The sequence below is a fragment of the Dermochelys coriacea genome, chromosome 6, assembly GCF_009764565.3.
Source record: "Dermochelys coriacea isolate rDerCor1 chromosome 6, rDerCor1.pri.v4, whole genome shotgun sequence".
Taxonomy (NCBI): Eukaryota; Metazoa; Chordata; order Testudines; family Dermochelyidae; genus Dermochelys; species Dermochelys coriacea.
The window spans coordinates 23,877,281-23,896,760 of NC_050073.1; the positions used below are offsets into that span (position 1 = coordinate 23,877,281).

At 39.6% G+C, this 19,480-nt stretch overlaps 2 protein-coding genes and 1 pseudogene across 3 annotated transcripts in view; all 3 read right to left on the bottom strand.

The window, feature by feature from the left end:
- Window positions 1–10,601, bottom strand: part of LOC119857159 (serum amyloid A protein-like) — a 33,674-nt gene extending 23,073 nt beyond the window's left edge. The window contains exon 1 of one of the 2 annotated variants that reach the window (XM_043517596.1): window positions 10,454–10,601. The gene's annotated coding sequence lies outside the window, so the exon portion shown is untranslated. Of the gene's footprint in view, window positions 1–5,395; window positions 5,628–10,453 lie in introns of those variants that run through there. The other variant, XM_043517597.1, reaches the window with a different exon arrangement.
- On the bottom strand, window positions 4,225–5,297 carry LOC119857621 (serum amyloid A protein-like). Its single transcript, XM_038406808.2, has 2 exons — window positions 5,194–5,297; window positions 4,225–4,444 (listed from the first exon to the last, which is right to left on the bottom strand). Exons 1-2 carry the CDS (start codon window positions 5,295–5,297, stop codon window positions 4,303–4,305), a joined length of 246 nt encoding a protein of 81 aa, XP_038262736.2. The 3' UTR covers window positions 4,225–4,302.
- A 2,814-nt stretch (window positions 10,602–13,415) lies between the features above and the next one.
- On the bottom strand, window positions 13,416–13,957 carry LOC119857304 (annotated as a pseudogene).
- Window positions 13,958–19,480: the final 5,523 nt, after the last annotated feature.

A 19,480-nucleotide genomic window follows, 5' to 3' on the forward strand; every position in this document is an offset into this window, starting at 1 on the left:
CTGTTTGTGATGAGACAGATATCAGAGAAGGAGATAGAACGAATTTGGTTGTGTTCTAACAACTTGAGAGCCTTGATAGCATTTGGCAGAAAAGATTATGACAAGTCTTGAGAACATATGGCATCCCCAAGAAATTGATCAAGCTGGTAGAAAACATCTATAGAAAGTCAATGAGTGCAGTAAGAGTAGACAAGAAGCTGATAGAAAGGTTCAGGATAACCAAAGGAGTGAGACAAGGATGCACGCTTTAGCTAGATTTGTTCAAGTTGATACTGGAAGCAGTATTGTTTAGCACTGAGAGATAATATGACTCCTTTTATTTCATGTGGGAGGATAGTGAATCATCTTTAGATTCTCAGAGGATATTGATTTCATAGCATTGTCCCAAGGAAGAGTTACAGAGAATAACTGCCAAGGTAGATTAGAAATGCATAAAATTTGGACTGAAGATCAGCACGAGGAAGGCAAAAACTGTGACAACTGGAAGAGAAGAGGGAAGAGGTTGAGATCAAACTTAGAGACAAAGAACTAGAACAGTTGGAAAAACATGGGAATTGCAAAGATGATATAAAAGAAGACTGCATTGAGAAAACTCTGCAAGATGTGGAAGGCTAAAATCAGTGTGTAGGAGTCAGTTATCATGCCCGTACCGTTGTAGAGGTTGGAATGTTGGAGTGTGAGGAAAGCTGAGGAATGTAAGATACTAACTGCAGAAATGAACTGTCTGAGGGGTGTATTGAGAGTTTCAAGACTGTGGAAAATGAACAATGAAAAAAGAGAACAGGTAAAGCAAGAAATAATGCTTTTATGGAAGAGTGAAGAAAGATAATTGCAGTTTGGACCCGTGTCAGGAATGTATCCGGAAAGGGTATCATTTTTGGTGGTATATACCAGAGTTCAAGGAACTGGAAATGAGGAAGACTGGGGATGCGTGTTGGATAGACACAGTGAAGAATGATATAGAACAAAAAGGTTTAAAGATGAAGAAAACCATGGAACTGGTACAAGACAGAAAGTGATGGAAAGACTTCTTTTGGCCCCGTCATCGCTGGCACATGGGAATCAAAGAAGAAGCTAGTTCCCAGGTTGATCTTTGAAGTAAGGGAGCTAGGGTATGGGAGTTGCTTCATGGGAGTGGCTCACGGCGTACAATCTCGTGGTCACTGGTCAAGGATCACCTGAGATAAATGGCTGCAATTCCTTGTATTTTACATACAATTTGAACTAAACCCTTCGGTAATTAGAGCTCAATATACATCGGCCATTATTGGTGCTAATTCTGGTGACTTTCAAATTTATAATGGCTGTTTAATCTTCAGCATTTTTAAGTATAGCGATAATGTGATGCTGCCTTTAAAATTACACATTTCTCTATAGCCATGATAACTATTATTGCTATTAAATGTAATTAAATCTGATCAATGGACTAGGTTTATCAGTTTCATTGACAAAGTTCCAAGGTAGGGATATAACATGACTCGTTTATTTTGTGGGACAGATTGATACCCAAAGATTACAAACACTGAAGTATTAGCAAATTCTCAATTAAAGAAAGAGACATTATCTGCTTCTCTCAATCTTCAAAATAAACAACTTGGGAGATGGTAATTCCTTCCCTTGTGTTTCTTTTTATATGCCTGATGTGAGGTCATTGGCTAAATTCTCATGGCTTAGGGAAGGGGTCAAGTGTGCTGAGAGAAGAAAAATAATTAAAATATAATTTTTTTTGGTACACTGTTGATAATTCAATAATTTGGAGATATGCTGAGTAGGAGTTTGTAGAATTTCTCATTGATCGGATTGAAGGAATAAGGATGATAACACCTGTGGACACATCAATGTACAGTAACTCCTTGCATAATGTTGTATTTATGTTCCTGAAAAATGCTACTTTAAGTGAAATGATGTTAAGCAAATCCAATTTCTGCATAAGAATTAATGTAAGTGTGTGGGGGGGGGGTAGGTTCCAGGGAAATATTTTTCACCAGACAAGAGATTGTGTATATATATAATGACAAAGTTCCTCTTCTGCCTTGGTGGGTCCTGTGCTTATTGGCAGTTTTTCTCGCCTCAGAGGTTCATGGCAGCCCTCAGTTTGGCCACTTTTGTGGCTCAAACCTGCCGTTCACTCAGCTAGCCTCATCACTGGCCAGCATGGGGAAAAGAAGAAGAATAAAACCCGTAGTCTCTGCTTATCCACCTAGTGGATCGGGGAACAGGCCAGAGACCTTCCCCTCTGGTGGAACCCACAGTCCAGTTCAACTCCTTCAGAATCAAGTAGGGAGTTGGGGGGATGGAGGGATGGGGGGAACCCGGGCCCCCCCTCTACTTTGGGTTCCCGCCCAGGGCCCTGTGGAATGCAGCTGTCTACAGTGGCTCCCGTAACAGCTGCATGACAGCTACAAATCCCTGGGCTACTTTCCCGTGGCCTCCTCCCAGCACGTTCTTTATTCTCACCACAGGACCTCCCTCCTGATGTTTGATAATGCTTGTACTTCTCAGTCTTCCAGTAGTATGTCTTCTCACTCTCAGCTTCTTGCGCTTCTTGCTCCCAGCACTACAAACTGAAGTGAGCTCCTTTTTAAACCCAGGTGCCCTGATTAGCCTGACTTAATTGATTCTAGCAGCTTCTTGATTGGCTGCAGGTGTTCTAATCAGCCTGTCTGCCCTAATTGTTTCCAGAAAGTTCCTGATTGTTCTGGAACCTTCCCTGTTACCCTAATTACAGTGTTGTTGTAGTTGCTTTGCTCCCTGAATATTAGAGATACAAGGTGGGTGAGGTGGTAATGTCTATTATTGGACCAACTGTTGGGGAGAGAGACAAGCTTTCGATTTGCACAGAGCTCTTCCTCAGGACTGTTAGGCTGACATGAAAATAGGATGGGTCACTACAAAAACTAATTTCCCCCTACTGTTACTCACACCTTCTTGTCAACTGTTTGAAATGCGCCACCCAGATGTCATTGGCCTCATTATCACTACAAAAGTGATTTTTCCTCCCTTAGTATTCTACTGTTGAGAATAGCCCACTTCCACTTCAATTGAATTGTCCCATTAGCACTGACACCCCCACACACTTGGTAAGGCAACTCTCATCTTTGCATGTACTGTGTATATACCTGCCTCCTGTATTTTCCACTCCATGCATCTGATGAAGTGGGTTTTAGCCCATGAAAGCTTATGCCCAAATAAATGTGTTAGTCTCTAAGGTGCCAGAACTACTCCTCATTGGTTTTGCTGACACAGACTAACACGGCTACCGCTTTGAAACCTAAGATTCCTCTGTTTTTAAGTGAAGATGTTAGGGTTAAATGCATGACCAGAAACCTCTAATGAGATGCTGTCAGCTGCCTGGTAACTATCCAAGACTGGGAAGCACACAGCCAGAAAACACTGGTTTCATTTGGATTTGCTTTTGTGCTACTATTTTCCTTTTCTTTTTTTTCTACTTCAAGTTGTGAGCATTGAGTCTTTTAACCCCTTTAATCTCTCCAGGTTTTTATCAATGTACATTAACTAGTTTTGAACTTAGTTTTGCCACCCCTGTCTGATGCTGTTTTCACTCACTCCTGCTTTTCTGCAACAATGGGAAATTTCATCCAGTGATGTCTCTGATCCAGCCTTTCTAGCCTGACCTCAGACGGGACAGCTGTTCTACCCACCTGACAAGAATAAATATATACTTTTAAAACATAAGCACCATTACTGCTTATTATAGTGGACCCAGATTCCCAGCCCCATAGAAAATGTGTTTTCATCTTTTCATTTAACATGTTAACTTTCCTCCTGACCTGCTCCACAAATTTCTGTTTTTGCCATAGCTAAACCTTTGTAGGGTGGTTATTATGCCCCCATCTAGTTAGCCAGGTAGGATGGTCTTATGGTTAGAGGACTGGACTCCATTCCTAGCTCTGCTATAGACTCCTCTGTGACGTCAGGCAAGTCAATTAACATCTCTCAGATCCCTGTCTGTAAAATGGGGACAACACTAAAAAGAAGAATTTTCATAATGGATGACAATAGTCCAGTGGCCAGTGCCCGCTGCTTCACAGGAATATGCAACAGATTAAGTAAAGGACAATCGTTAAATAATCTGGAAGAATCTTCCAAATCCTGGGCAGTTAAGGGTTACCTTTGGCCCCAAATCATGAAGATTTGAATGTATATTGCTTTTTGTCCTTTCTAATGTAGCTGAGGATGTTTGTTCATTCACTGAGAGCTTCAGAAATTTAAGGTTTTATTTATTGTGGTTTTGCACAGCTGGTAGAAAAATGAAACCATTGTAAAGTATTACAGGTTGCATTAGTATTTCGAGGGAAGGCCCTCTGGTCTGTAGCGGTTTGGGTCTCCTCCAATTCTGCCCCATGCATTTGCCTCCTGGTCTTGACGTGTGTCTTCGGCTCCTCTGCCACTAACGTCACTCTGCCAACCTTCCCTAGCATCACTGGAAAGAGGTAACAAAGATTATCTTAGACAGTTTATGATTAAATCTCAATAACTAAATTATTTACTTTTCACTTTTCCCCCAGTTTAATCCCTACTTTTCCATAAAACTGAGGACATACACAAATACCTCCCCAACATAAGTAATTCCAATAAAATACATTAGCTTGCCTACCTTGTCACACACAAACACAGACACAAATCTTAGCCTGTCTGTGAATAGCATCGGTCATCCCAGAAGTGCATCAGATGTCCACCAGTTGTGAATTAAATAGCTTCCCCATTACTTGCCTCCACTAAGTTCTGTTCACGCCTCATAAGCTCCTTTGTATTATAGTAATCACATTGAACAGCAATATTTAAAAACAATCCTTGTTAGAGGTCCACAAGTGAACCATTGATCATAGTTTTCTTGGATGAAATACCCAGGGCAATATGTACCGATTCTAGATTAAAGTGAGGTCCTGCAATTATTTAAATTTTAAAAGCCCTGTGGTGAAAACATAGGCCTCCCTGCACATAGTAATGGGATCTGATATCCGAATATATCTAAATAGGTCAGCTTAGAAATCACCTTTACAACTCAAGAATGGGCACGGTCTTCACACTTAGCCAGTTCGGAGGTTAAATAAAAATGTCCTCACTTCAAACAGGACAAGAACTAGTTATGAATTACAATGTACTTCATAGTTATTTGATTGCATAGCTCTTTACTGACATGTAACTCATAATCCAAGTGAAATCCATTACCTAATAACTTCTGCTGCCCATTTACCGCCAGGCCCTCTTTGGGCAGCATCATAATTCCCACGGCTGGAAATATTTATCTGCATTTTATAATTCGCCTCCCGCATGTCGCGGTATGCATGCCAATATCCCAGCGCCTGGAGAAGAGAAAAGGATTATAGAGACAACTGAAAATTTAAAATAAACTTTGAGGTTATTCCCCCACATTCCTCTGAAGTAGTCAAGCACCATTCCCGTCACTTCACCACTGTGGCTTCCAAGTATAGTACTTCTAGAGAAGGCAGAAAGGCTACTATATACCACTGAATAAATACTGATTTTTTTGGTGCAGTGGAAGATCTGAGAAATCCAAAAAAGAAAGACTGTTTAGTTTCAAACCAAAACTGATTTGTTATGGTTTTTCTCATCAAAATAAAAAAACAATAGCTGAGATTGATTTGAATAGATATTTCTGCAGCAAAATGTCAGAATAGATCACTGTGAAAATTATCAGTTTTAAAATTATTTTTTCCAGTCGTAAATATTTGCCAAATTTGACCAAAATTTGCCAAAAGTTGCAGTGTCCTGCTGAAATGCATTTTTTGGTGAATTTAGCATTTGCCAAAAAAAAAATTGCCCAACTTTCTTTGATACCCAGGACTCCCATTAGAGATACATGGATTTGCAGCTATTTATGCTATTTTATTAACTGAAGCTTCCACCAGGTGACATCTTTGGAGGAGGAAATGAAAGGGAGTTTCCTTGAGAAGGATCTCATAAAAACACAGAATCTCCAGAAAACAATATCTGCCTTATGATATGCAAAAAAAAAGAGCCACCTTATGCAAAAGATACATAAGTGGGTGGAGCAGAATAAAGAGGGCGGTGATCAGGAGAAATCCCCTAGTTACCACGTGAGCTGGAACAAGGGCTGTACCGGGGAAAGGATTGTGCCCAGACTAGGAAGGCGTCCGGTCTGTGAAAGAAACTTACTGAAACATCTCTGAGGGTGAGATTTTTATCCGTATTCAGTGTTATATTACTGTACTAGACTTAGACTTGCATGTTCTATTTTATTTTGCTTAGCTATTCACTTTGTTCTGTCTGTTACTACCTGGAACCACTTAAATCCTACTTTCTGTATTTAATAAAATCACTTTTTACTTAGCTGGAAGCAAGCCCAACATGAATGAAAGGTCAGAGGGGAGGCGGTGGGGATTTTGTTGGTTAGTGTAAGGTCTGTCATAGCTGGTAGCTATGAGCCCACATCTGGATCAGGGTCTCTTTCCTTTTGGGGGACACAGGAGTGTCTGCCCCAGAGGGGAGCCCAAAAATGAATTTTAGGTAAAATGCCTCTGCCATTGTCAGTGTCCAAGCCTCTGGCAGTAAGTTCAGGAGGAGGGTGTGCCGTTGCACTGTATATGATTTTATAAAAATATGCTAATGAGTGTGAATATAATGTAACTGGAATATGCTTCATGCAAAAGGTCTCTTGTAAGGTATCATTACAAAGCTTATAATCTACTGAGTGTGGTCATCCTATTTGTATAAATGTATCACTCTTGTATCTGAAACTAGAAATATGAAATATAACTCTGAGGTCCGATTGTAATTAGCAAAGTGTGGGCCATTAATGGTGGTTTGGAATCTTAATGGCTCCCATTAACCAGGACAATTACCTGTAGATGGCTCTGTTTTACTTGCAAGTCTTCCTGTATACCTGTGGGCTGACAAGTGGGTAATGAAGTCTTACAGCAACATGTGATCATGTTATCTGAACTGGAATCCATCTTGAACCTGGTGCTTTTCCATTGAGAAGGAGGGGTGGGAACCCAGAGGGACAAAGAATTCCCGCCTTATTCAAAAGATATATAAGTGGGTGGAACAGAACAAAGGGGACGGCCATCAGGAGTAATCTCCTAGCTACCATGTGAGCTGGAACAAGGGCTGTACCAGGGGAAAGGATTGTGCCCAGACTCGGAAGGCGTCCAGTCTGTGAAAGAAACTTATTGAAACATGTTGAGGGTGAGATTTTATATGTATTCAGTTTTATTACTGTACTAGACTTAGACTTGCGTGTTCTATTTTATTTTGCTTGGTAATTCACCTTGTTCTGTCTGTTACTACCTGAACCCACTTAAATCCTACTTTCTGTATTTAATAAAATCAATTTTGTACTTATTAATTAACTCAGAGTATGCATTAATACCGGGGGGGGGGGGAAACAGCTGTGCATATCTCTCTATCAGTGTTATAGAGGGAAAATAATTTGAGTTTAGACTGTAGAAGCTTTAGACAGGGTAAAACAGATTTATCTGGGGTTTGGACACCATTGGGAGCTGGGCATCTGAGTGTTAAAGACAGGAATACTTCTTAAGCTGCTTTCAGTTAAGTCTGCAGCTTTGGGGCATGTGGTTCAGACCCTGGGTCTGTGTCAGAGCAGACTGCCATGCTTGGCTCAACAAGACAGGCTGCTGGAGTCCCAAGCTGGCAGGGAAAGCAGGGGCAGAAGTAGTCTCGGCACATCAGTTGGCAATTCCCAAGGGGGTTTCTGTGATTCAACCTATCATAAACATATAGGTAAGGGTAGCATAAAATCCCTCCTTTACCTGTAAAGAGTTAAGAAGCTCAGATAACCTGGTTGGCACCTGACCAAAAGGACCAATAAGGGGAGAAGATACTTTCAAATCTGTGGGGTGAAGGTTTTTGCTTTGTCTCTTTGTGTGTCTTCTCTCTGAGACAAAGAGAGAGACCAAGCAAGTAATCTAGCTCCTACTGAAGGATACAACTCACTTACAGAAATAGTAAGTAATAGCAAGGAAATGCGTTAGAGTATCTTTTGTTTTAGCTTATGAATTTTCCCTGTGCTAAGAGGGAGGTTTATCCCTGTTTTTTGTAACTTTAAAGTTTTGCCTAGAGGGGAATCCTCTGTGTTTTGAATCTTATTACCCTGTAAAATTACCTTCCATCCTGATTTTACAGAGGTAAATTTTTTTTCTTTATAATAAAGTTCTGTTTTTAAAGTATGTGATTGGTTTTTAGCGACCTAAAAACCAAGGGTCTTCTCTGTGCTCACCTGGTTTACCTATTTGGTTGGTAGATTATTCTCAAGCCTCCCCAGGAAATGGGGCGAAAGGGTTTGGGGGGATATTTTAGGGAAACAGAAACACCAAGTAGTTCTTTTCTTGAAACTTTGTCTAACTCACTTGGTGGTGGCAGCAGTATCCATCCAAGGACAAGGAAGGATTTGTATCTTGGGGAAGTTTTTAACCTAAGCTGGTAGAAATAAGCTTAGGGGGGTCTTTCATGCGGGTCCCCACATCTGTACCCTAGAGCTCAGAGTGGGGAGGGAACTTTGACACAACCCGTCACAATATCTTTGGGGAATTCTTTAGGGACAAAGAAACCCTCAAATTTCTCTCAGTGCTCTTTTAAGACTCACCAGGACAATGGAGTAGAGCTATGATTTAGAAACATCAGCCTCCCAAATCTCCTTTAAGGCTTTGTCTACATACAGTTTGTGCATCAATGTAACTAAATTTTTTAGAAAGCAATTTAGTTAAATCACTGCCACCCAAGTCCATTAAACCTAAATCCATCTAAGTCATTCTTAGGAGTGTCTATTCCAGGGTTTTGCAGCAATTTAACTAACAATTTCTAAACCGATTTACACTGGAGACAATTGGGGACAAACTGGTGAGAATCTTTACACTAGGTGTGTACAATGTGAGAACAAGAAAGCTGATTTCATAGATGTGAACCTCAATCTACCACTATAATTTAAAAAACATAACAAAACAAAAAAAAACCCCACTTCTTACAGCAAAAGGGAGAGATCATGGAGTAACAACCTAAAATAGAAATATGAGGATATTTGGGTCTAAAATGGGCAATGGCAAATAGGAGAAAATAACTGGAATCAAAGACTGCCTGCTGAGTTGTTTCTTGAGACTAAATAAAATCATAACATTAGAAGACATGGTGGTGGTCCACTATAATTTGATCCACGTCTCCATCCAGACAAACCTATTATATTTCACATACCTCCCCGATTGACTAAAGCATCTCTATTCAGGAAGGGTATTTAAGCACATGCTTAAGATTTCTTTAATAAGGATGGATTTAAGCATGTGCTTAAGTGTTTTTCCTCAGTCAGGACCTAAGAATTCAATTCTGCAAGGTGTTGAATGCGCTCAACTCACCAGCATGGGAAAAAGGGAAGTTCAGCACCTTGCAGAAAATCCTCATTCCTGTAGTGCTGAGTCAGCAAACATTTACAGAATGTTATATTTTCTTTATTGGGAATTGGCATACACCTCTCACAAAACGAAGAACTAACAAATAAAAGATACCCATTAGTTATCAATGCATTAGTATGCCTCCAGATTTTACTAGACCCACTGAGATCCACATCAGGAAAGTGCAGAAGTTAAAGTCAGAACATGGTCAGCTGGGTGCACAGGTTGCAGTTAAACATCTTGCTAAATGTTAAGTGACTCTTATCTGGTGAAAATATCTTTTTTAGTTATGATCCATAATTTGTACTATCTATGGCCCATACCTGCCATCTGATTGGCTCTGGTTCTGCATCCTTGTGCTTAGACTCCCAATGTGGGACCTAAAATTGCATCATTTTAAGGGATCATAAAAAAATTCTAATGTATCTTTTTGTGAAGAACTGAGTAAATTTTTTATTTATCCAAAATTGGTCTAGAGCTCCTTCTTCAGCTTGGCTTTGTGGGGTTTTATTCATTTATTAATTTTTTTAATATCTACAGCGGGCTGAGGACCGTTTTGATGAAGAACAAGCAGTTAGTAAAAATCATACCTCGATAAGCATCCCTTATGAATGATCCAGCATCAGTGAACCAGTTCTGGGCACTGACACATAGTACCAGGGACAACAACAACATGCAGTTGTAGAATTTCATAGTTCACTTCTTTAGGCTGTAATAGAAGGAGAATATATGTCAGAAAACTGGGCAGTCTTTTAAGGACTCCAGACATAATGTAAATTCCTCTTATATCTGCTTTGGAAAAGATACATGGATCTTCAGGGTGACACACAATTCAGAAGAGTTCCCAAAGTGATGATTTCTACTCAGAAAAATGAAATGCTCTCTGCCATCACAGCACCAGGCTGGGACATAAGTTGTAAAAATAGAAGTTTTCATTTCTGCTTCAGTTTTTACATCATAAAAATCACCAGTTCTAAGATGACAATTGAACACAAAACAAGGTAAAATGGTACAAATATGAAGTTTCCATATGGAATGAAACTTACCGCTGCTGTATTGCAAAGCCCCGGAAAAATGGAGTCCTTTCTGATGGATTCTCACAAGAAAAATGGTACTATATTTATAGGAAGCCTTATCTCAAAGAGCAAATTGGAAATAATTAACAGAAACCTGACTAAATTCAAACTGGACAATTCTTTGCTTGTTGAATGTAATCAAACATTGCTTCTGTTCATTCCCTTATTTCTTCTTAAGGCTTCCTGATTTCAATTGGTCAAGGTCTATTTTGTCTCTCCATAGATACGATCAATCAGTTAACCAGTGCCTAATATGATGAAATGTCTATCATTTACTGGAAGTTTCAGGCAGTCATTTTTTCTGACTTGCTTCTAATTTTTTTAATGACTGAAATGAGTAATATTTTATATGAGATTTTTATGCAGAAGTTTTAAGTAATCATCTTGCATGTACCATAGACACCAAATCAGTTTTATCCTTATCTATAATTGTAATTGTAATGAGTGGATCTCACAAGAGATGCCACAGGTAGCTGGAGAAGCCTTTGCCATCAGCTTGTTGGGGCATGAACCGTCTTTTTGTACTGTTTGTACAGTGCCTAGCCAATGGGTCCTGATCCATGACTTTGGCTCCAAGAGGCTATGGTAATAGAAATTGTGATGAAGCGGGACTGTTCTTAATGTTTCCTCTGAATAATGTGGGGGTGCCTCAGTTTCCCCTATGCAGTTCTTAAGTATCTAGGTGGTGGGATAAGGGTGTATGATCATTGCAGAGCCCTAGAGGGCAAGTGTGTGCAGGGGTCTGGACACAGAGAATGGCCGACACCCTGTTTGCTGGCAACCGATGGCCTGGCCCTTCCCCCCTGCAAGATGAGAGCTAAAGGGTTGGAGAACAAAGGAATCCCGGTGACCTCCTGGCCCAGGAAAGGGACAAAGCCCAGAGGAGAAGGGGCTGGAGAGAGTTTCAGTTTGGGGCTGGCTGGGGACATGGAGTGAAGTGCAGACATGGTTGTCTGGCTCACTGCCCCCCCAAAATGTACCCAGCTGAGGGATCCTGTTCTCTGCACCGACAAGCTCTGTTTAGACCATGTTCCTGTCGTCTAATAAACCTTCTGTTTTACTGGCTGCCTGAGAGTCACATCTGACTGCGGAGTTGGGGTGCAGGACCCTCTGGCTTCCCCAAGAGCCCGCCTGGGCGGACTCGCTGTGGGAAGTGCACGGAGTGGCAGAGGATGCTGAATGCTTCGAGGTCAGACCCAGGAAGGTGGAAGCCGTGTGAGCTGTGTGTCCCGAAGACAGGCTGCTCACAGAAAGGAGACTTCCCCAGAGTCCTGACTGGCTTCACGGGGAGCTGTTCCAGAGCAGCGCCCGGGGACTCCGTGACAGAAATAAATAATAAAACTTAAATTACCAGAGCTGGTCAGAAATGGGATGTCATCTTTGTAGACATTTTCATTTTTTCCCTTTTAAATTTAGATGGAAACTTGTCAAAATATTGAACTTTGAATAACATCAACTAGCTTTATTACCACCGTTATGACCTCAAAAGGGAGAGGTTAATTTGTCTGAATAGCAGTTAACTTATTGTGTAGCTTTCTTGGCAAGATCTAAGCCATAAGCTAGATGCAGTTATATGAATAATTACAAAAATATCTTTTAATTCAAAATATTACCAGTGGATTGGAATCATCAAAATTTTACTTAAATGACATAAATACGGTTTACATTCTCAGATCAGTGCATAGGCGATAATATGTAAAACTCCTATTGATTCTAGCAGGAAAAATGCAGGTAAATATCTGCTAGTTCAGCTCAGAGTTTGCCCTCTAAAGTTTGTAAACTAAACAGCAGATCTTGTAAATGGTCAGTGTGGTTCTAATGGGAATGCAATCTGAATAAAGTCATCATGATTGGGAAGGTGTTGTGAAACAGTGCTAAATCAGTCCCGCTCACTAGCCCAACAGAATTCTATGACTTGTAAACACAACAGACTGTAGCTGTATTGTGCATGTCCTGTTGACCAATCTGGCTTTGAGCTTTCTGGAAGCTTTTGGAAGTGTCTCTATGTTCAACAGTAACAACCTTGACAGCTGAGGGTTTAAGAATCTCACCTTATCTTTAAACACTGATTGGTCTGATTTTTTGGCCCTTTTTAACAGATTTCCTAAGGAAGAGTATGCTGCTGTGGCTAACTTTGCCATGCAGTATGCCAGGCATCTGCCTTGGGACTTGCACAGTTAAAAGTGCAAGCAGTATGAAGCAGAGTGCTGGGAATTTACAATATCATTAAGACAGCCCTTTAAAATTCCTCAATCTTAAAAGCTTCATCTGTTCCAACTATAAAGTTGTCCATTCAGTAATGTGCATAATTCAGTGAAATTCAGGGCTGTTCTTACAGAATATGATTATTTTTCTTTTAAAAGCTTAAATTGTATAACTTTCTAAAGTTCTTAAATTTACACAGGGAAAAATAAGATTCCACAGCTGTTTCCATTACAGTGTATATAATCACGGAGTTGAAAACACTCTCAAAGAATGCAATTATTTCTATTACCTCATAAGAGGAACAGAGAACGATGTAGGGCCCTGGCCTTATTAACTGTACATCTTGTGTATAAACTATTTTCACAAACTGCATATGTGACTTACGGATTGTACACAGTGATATAAGTGTCATACAGGTGTCTAAGGCCATCAGAAAAAAATGGCATAATATATAGTGTTATCAAAAGTTTGACCAAGTATTTGAGGGCTGTATAGTGATGCATGCAAGAACATAAGCAGTGTTTAGGATGCACATTCAGTTTTAATGTTGACATTTCCTGACTTCAGCATGTTTCAATGTAGAGTCTTTATTGCTCTTACTGGAGTTTTTAAAATGCTGTTTTTGCAGGGAACACACTTGACACTAACATCACATGCACCAGCCGCAGGCTGCATGAAGTTGGAATAGAGCCCTCTGCATGTGACTCTTACCTATGCCATGTGGAAGTGTGTGTGTCAGGTGAGATGAGGTGCCATGGAGTCAGATGCTTTTGCACACCGGCTGTATTGCTTTTCTTTCAGGAAATCATCTATTGTCTGGAAGTATCTCTTCAGTTTCAGGCTAGAGAGCAGGAGGTTCTCCTTTCCTGGGTAAGTTATCTCCTTTCCCTTCTCAGCACTCAAACACGTCCCCAGCTTCTCAATCTGCTGGAGAAAACCATTTTGGAATTCCTGTATGGAAGTCCCATTCCAGGCATCTTGGATGAGATTGTCGTTAAAGATATGGAAGAGCTCTTGGAGGATCTGTTGGATGGCTCCCTTGGCATTCTCTTGTTGGGACAGTCGGATCTTGAGGATAGCTCTGGGCTTGAAAGCTGTCCTTTCCTTTAGACATTGGAAGGGAAAGTTTCCACCCATTTTCTCCAGACGCTCTAGACTCTCACTGGTCATTCTGGCTTGTAGAACTTAAATCCTGTTACAGCCCAGACACGAGATTTCACTGGAGAAGAGCAGCATAAGCCAACATTGCAGCAGCAACCTGCTGATCATGATGATGTCTTAGATTCCCTGTATTTGTGTAGAACTTGAGCAACTGGTGCCTGTTCAAGGTCTTCTGTAGACTTTTGGGGTTTTGACCCCTGTCTCTGAATTGAAGTATTCCGTAGGAAAAGATTTTTCTTGCGTCACTTTCTACTTTTCAAGGCTTTTCCTGCTTGAGGTTTTCACTTTCAGTTTCCTTCTTTCTATTTAGTGGAAGCGAACAAGTCCTTAGAAGAAAAAAACCACAGTCATTACCTTGTTTAATATTAAAGAATCCCTACATTTCTTTCCCTAGGTCCTCCCTGCCCTCTTAGAGAAAGAAAATTGAAAGGATAAGACAAGTATGACGATTAACAGTGTCATTCAATTACAGGTTAGAGTAGGGACCTGTCTGTCTAATCCAAGTTCCTGTAGTTAGCACTGCTAGGCAGGTCTGAATGTCTGTTACACCAGTAAGACTATCCATGCTTTTAAGTAATAACAGTGAATTTTGGCAGATGGGCAGGGATGGGAGGGAACTACTGCAGAACTTCTTTTTGCTCGACTCTGCAGATAACCGCAGTGACGTGATGTGTAAAGCTGCTGTTCCTTCACCTTGCCAGCAGGTAGAAAACTTTCCCTCTCTGGTGTCGCACTCAAAATCAGAAAACTCTACTATGCTCTGGCTGCCTCATTCCCTCCTTCCAACCTAATATTATAGGGACCTTTATATTTGATAAGCATGGAAAAAATTCCTATGAGAGATTGGGGCCAGACAAGTCTCTATTAATCTCACGCAATTTCCTGACTATCTGAGAAAGGAGAGAGGAAAAACCATGTGTCAAGGTTCCTTCCCCTCTCTGAAATCTAGGGTACAGATGTGGGGACCTGCATGAAAACCCCCTAAGCGTATTTTTACCAGCTTAGGTTAAAACCTCCCCAAGGTACAAACTATTTTACCTTTTGCCTTTCGACTTTTTTGCTGCCACCTCCAAGCGTCAAATATATATAACAGGGAAAGAGCCCGCTTGGAAGCGTCTTTCCCCCCCCAAATCCTCCTAAACCCTACACCTCCTTTCCTGGGGAAGGCTTGATAAAAATCCTCACCAATTTGCATAGGTGAACACAGACCCAAACCCTTGGATCTTAAGAACAATGAAAAAGCAATCAGCTTCTTAAAAGAAGAATTTTAATTGAAGAAAAAAAATAAAAGAATCACCTCTGTAAAATCAGGATGGTAAATACTTTACAGGGTAATCAGATTCAAAACATAGAGAATCCCTCTAGGCAAAACCTTAAATTACCAAAAGACAGAAAAACAGGAATACACATTCCATTCAGCACAGCTTATTTTCTCAGCCATTTAAACAAAACAGAATCTAATCTAGCTAGATTACTTACTAAATTCTAAGACTCCATTCTTTTTCTGTTCCTGGCAAAAGCATCACACAGCCAGAGAGAACCTTTGTTTCTCTGACCCTTTCAGCTTTGAAAGTATCTTGTCTCTTCATTGGTCATTTTGGTCAGGTGCCAGCGAGGTTATCCTAGCTTCTTAAACCTTAACAGTGCCATAGATTGTACAAAGTCCTATGGATCATAATTAAACAGGTATTTTCACCAGACAAGATTCACTTAACATTTAGCAAGATCTTTAACTGCAACCTGTGCACCCAGTTGACCATGTTCTGACTTTAACTGTTTCAATTTCCTGATATGGATCTCAGTGGGTCTAGTAAAATCTGGACGCATATAAATGCACTGATAACTAATGGATAACTTTTATTTGTTAGTTCTTGGTTTTTGTGAGAAGTGTATGCCAATTCCCAGTAAAGAAAATATAAAATACTGTAAATGTTTGTTGAATATTTTCAGATGCTTTCCTTCCCCCTCCCGGAAATGTTTCTGGGGTCAGATAACTTGGGTCCTGATTCAGCACTGCAGGTATGAGCATCTTCTGCAAGGTGCTGAACTTCCATAATTCCCATGCTGGTGAGTTGTGGGCTTTTAACACCTTGCAGAACTGCATTCTTAGGTCCTGACTGAAGAAAAACACTTAGTGGCCAGGAGCCCCATGGCTCTGGTGATGATTTAAAAGGCCCGGGGCTCCCAGCATGATTCACCCTAATATGTCAAAGCTAATACTGTTGAATGTAGACACTTCCAAAAGCTTTGTTCATGGCAGGTATTTTGTATGAGCTATTGTCCAAGGGAAATTTTCAGAACATCTCCAAAATGCTTTTAAAGCTTGGACAATATATGATTGAATTATTTCAGCACAGGAATGATTATTCCTTTTTAGGAGAATATACCCAGTTAACTTTCCATAAATCGTGAGAATTTATGAAAGGGTGAGGTAGTGGATTATGTATTTAATACGTCTTCAGTCACATGTCCTACTGTGCTACTTCAATAATACAAAAAGTTTCCATTGCTGAGAAATCACTTGTGAGCTTTACATAGAATCTGAAGTTACAGAGTGGTGGTGAAAGAAGTAAAATAGCCATAAATAATTGAAAAGAACAAACTATGACATCTGGAACATGCAGGAAGAAATTTGACACCTTCAGGGAAGAAATTCTGCAGAAGAAGTCCACCAGTGAGAAAGCTCAAAGCGAGATTGGTCAACAGGGCATTAAGCAAGAACAATACAGCTACTGTCTGTTCTCTTTACAAGTCATAGAATTATGCTGGGCTAGTGTGTGTGACTGATTTAGCACTGTTTCATAACAGCTTCCCAGACATGATGACTTTATTCAGATTACATTCCCAGAAGAATCACACTGAACATTTACAAAAACTGTGTTTTAGTTTACAAACTTTAGAGGACAAAGTCTGACCTGAAGTAGCAGATATTTATCTGCATCTTTCCAATTAGAGTCAACAGGAGTTTTACATTTTATCTCCCATGCACTGATCTGAAAATGTAAACTGTATTTACTCCATTTAAATAAAATTTTGATAGTTAAGATTAGTATTTATCAGAAATAAAAACACACTTTACAAAGTACCCTGAATTCCTGAAAGAGCTGATGATTCCAATTGACTTGTAATATTTTAAATTAAAAGATTATTTTGAAACTGTTCATATAATTGCATGTAGCTTATGGCTTAGATCTTGCCAACAAAATTACACAATAAGTTAACTGCTATTCAGAGAAATTGACCTCCCTCCTTAGAGATCATAATGGTGGTAATAAAAGGTAGTTGTTTTCCAAAATTCAAAATTTTGTAATATTGCCATCAAAATTTAAAAGGGGAAAAATGAAAATGTCTGCAAAGATGACATCCCATTTCTGACCAGCTCTAGTAATTAAGTTATATTATTTATTTCTATTACTATAGCCTCTTGGAGCAGGACCCATTGGTTAGGCACTGTACAAACAGAATAAAAAGATGGTTCATGCCCCAACAAGCTGATGGCAAGGGCTTCTCCAGCTACCTTTGCTACGGATATAACTGATTTGGCATTTATGGTATATGCATGATGATTACTTAAAACTTCTACATAAAATATTGCTCATTTCACTAATTAAAAAAATTAGAACAAAGTCTGAAAAAGTAACTGCCTGCAACTTTCAGTAAATGATGGCTATTTCATATTAGGCACTAGTTAAGTAATAGATAGTTAGATCTATAGAGAGACAATACAGACATTGACCAATTCAAACCGGGAAGTCTCGAGAAGAAATAAAGGAACAATAGAAGCAGTGTTGGCATTCAACAAGCAAAGAATTGCCCAATTTGAATTTAGCCACGTTTCTGTAAATTATTTCCAATTTGCTCGTTGAGATAAGGCTTCCTATAAATATAGTCTTGTGAGACTCCATCAGACAGAACTCTATTTTTCAGGGGCTTTGCAATACAGCCACGGTAAGTTTCATTCCATATGGAAACTTCATATTTGTACCACTTTACCTTGTTTTGTATTCAATTTTTGTCATAGAACTAGTGATTTTTATGATGTAAAAACTTAAGCAGAAATGAAAACTTCTATATTTACAACTTATGTCCCAGCCTAGTGCTCTGATGGCAGAGAGCATTTCATTTTTCTGAGTAGAAATCATCACTTTAGGAACACTTCTAAATTGTGTGTGACCCTGAAGATCCACGTACCTTTTCCAAAGCAGATATAAGAGGAATTTACATTATGCCTGGAGTCCTTAAAAGACTGCCCAGTTTTCTGACATATATTCTCCTTCTATTACAGTCTAAAGAAGTGAACTATGAAGTTCTATAACTGCATGTTGTTGTTGTCCCTGGTACTATGTGTCGGTGCCCAGAACTGGTTCACTGATGCTGGATCATTCATAAGGGATGCTTATCGAGGTATGATTTTTACTAACTGCTTGTTCTTCATCAAAACGGTCCTCAGCATGCTGCAGATATTAATAAAATTATTAAAAGAATAAAAACCCACAAAGTCAAGCCAAAGACAGGAGATCTAGAACAATTTTTGATAAATTCTGGTAAATAAGAAATTTACTCAGTTCGTCACAAAAAGATGCTTTCTAATTTTTTTCTGATCCCTTGAAACGATGCACTTTTAGGTCCCTCATTGGGAGTCCAAGCACAAGGCTGCCTGAACCAGAGCCAATAAGATGGCAGGTATGGGCCATAGATGTACAAAGTCCTATGGATCATAATTAAACAGATATTTTCACCAGGCAAGATTCACTTAACATTTAGCAAGATGTTTAACTGCAACCTGTGCACCCAGCTGACCAAGTTCTGACTTTAACAGTTTCAAATTCCTGATGTGGATCTCAGGGGGTCTAGTCAAATCTGAAGGCATATAAATGCATTGATAACTAATGGATAACTTTTATTTGTTAGTTCTTGGTTTTTGTGAGAGGTGTATGCCAATTCCCAGTTAAGAAAATATAAAATACTGTAAATGTTTGTTGAATATTTTCAGACACTTTCCTTCCCCATCCTGGAAATGTTTCTGGGGTCAGATAACTTGGGTCCTGATTCAGCACTGCAGGTATGAGCATCTTCTGCAAGGTGCTGAACTTCCATAATGCTGGTGAGTTGTGGGCATTTAACACCTTGCAGAACTGCATTCTTAGGTCCTGACTGAGGAAAAACACTTAAGCACATGCTTAAATTCATCCTTATTTAAGAAAGCTTAAACATGTGCTTAAGTCCCCTTCCTGAGTAGAGAGATTTTATTCAATTGGGGATGTATGTGAGATATAATAGGCTTTGTCTGGATAGAGATGTGGAGCAAATTATGTGGCGCACGAAGTCTACTGTGTTCAGATTTATTTAGTATCAAGAAGTAACTCAGCATAGTTTCTGATTCCAGTTATTGTCTCCCATTTGCCATTGTACTTTTTAGACCCAAATATCCTCATATTTCTACTTTTAGGTTGATACTCCATGATCTCTTCCTTTTGCTGTAAAGAAGTGTTGGGTTGTTGTTTTTTTTTTAAATTATAGTGGTGGATAGAGGTTCACATCTATGAAATCAGATTTCTTGTTCTCACGTTGTACACTCAGCCTAAAAATTCTTACCAATTTGACCCCAGTTGCCTCCAGTCTAAATCAGTT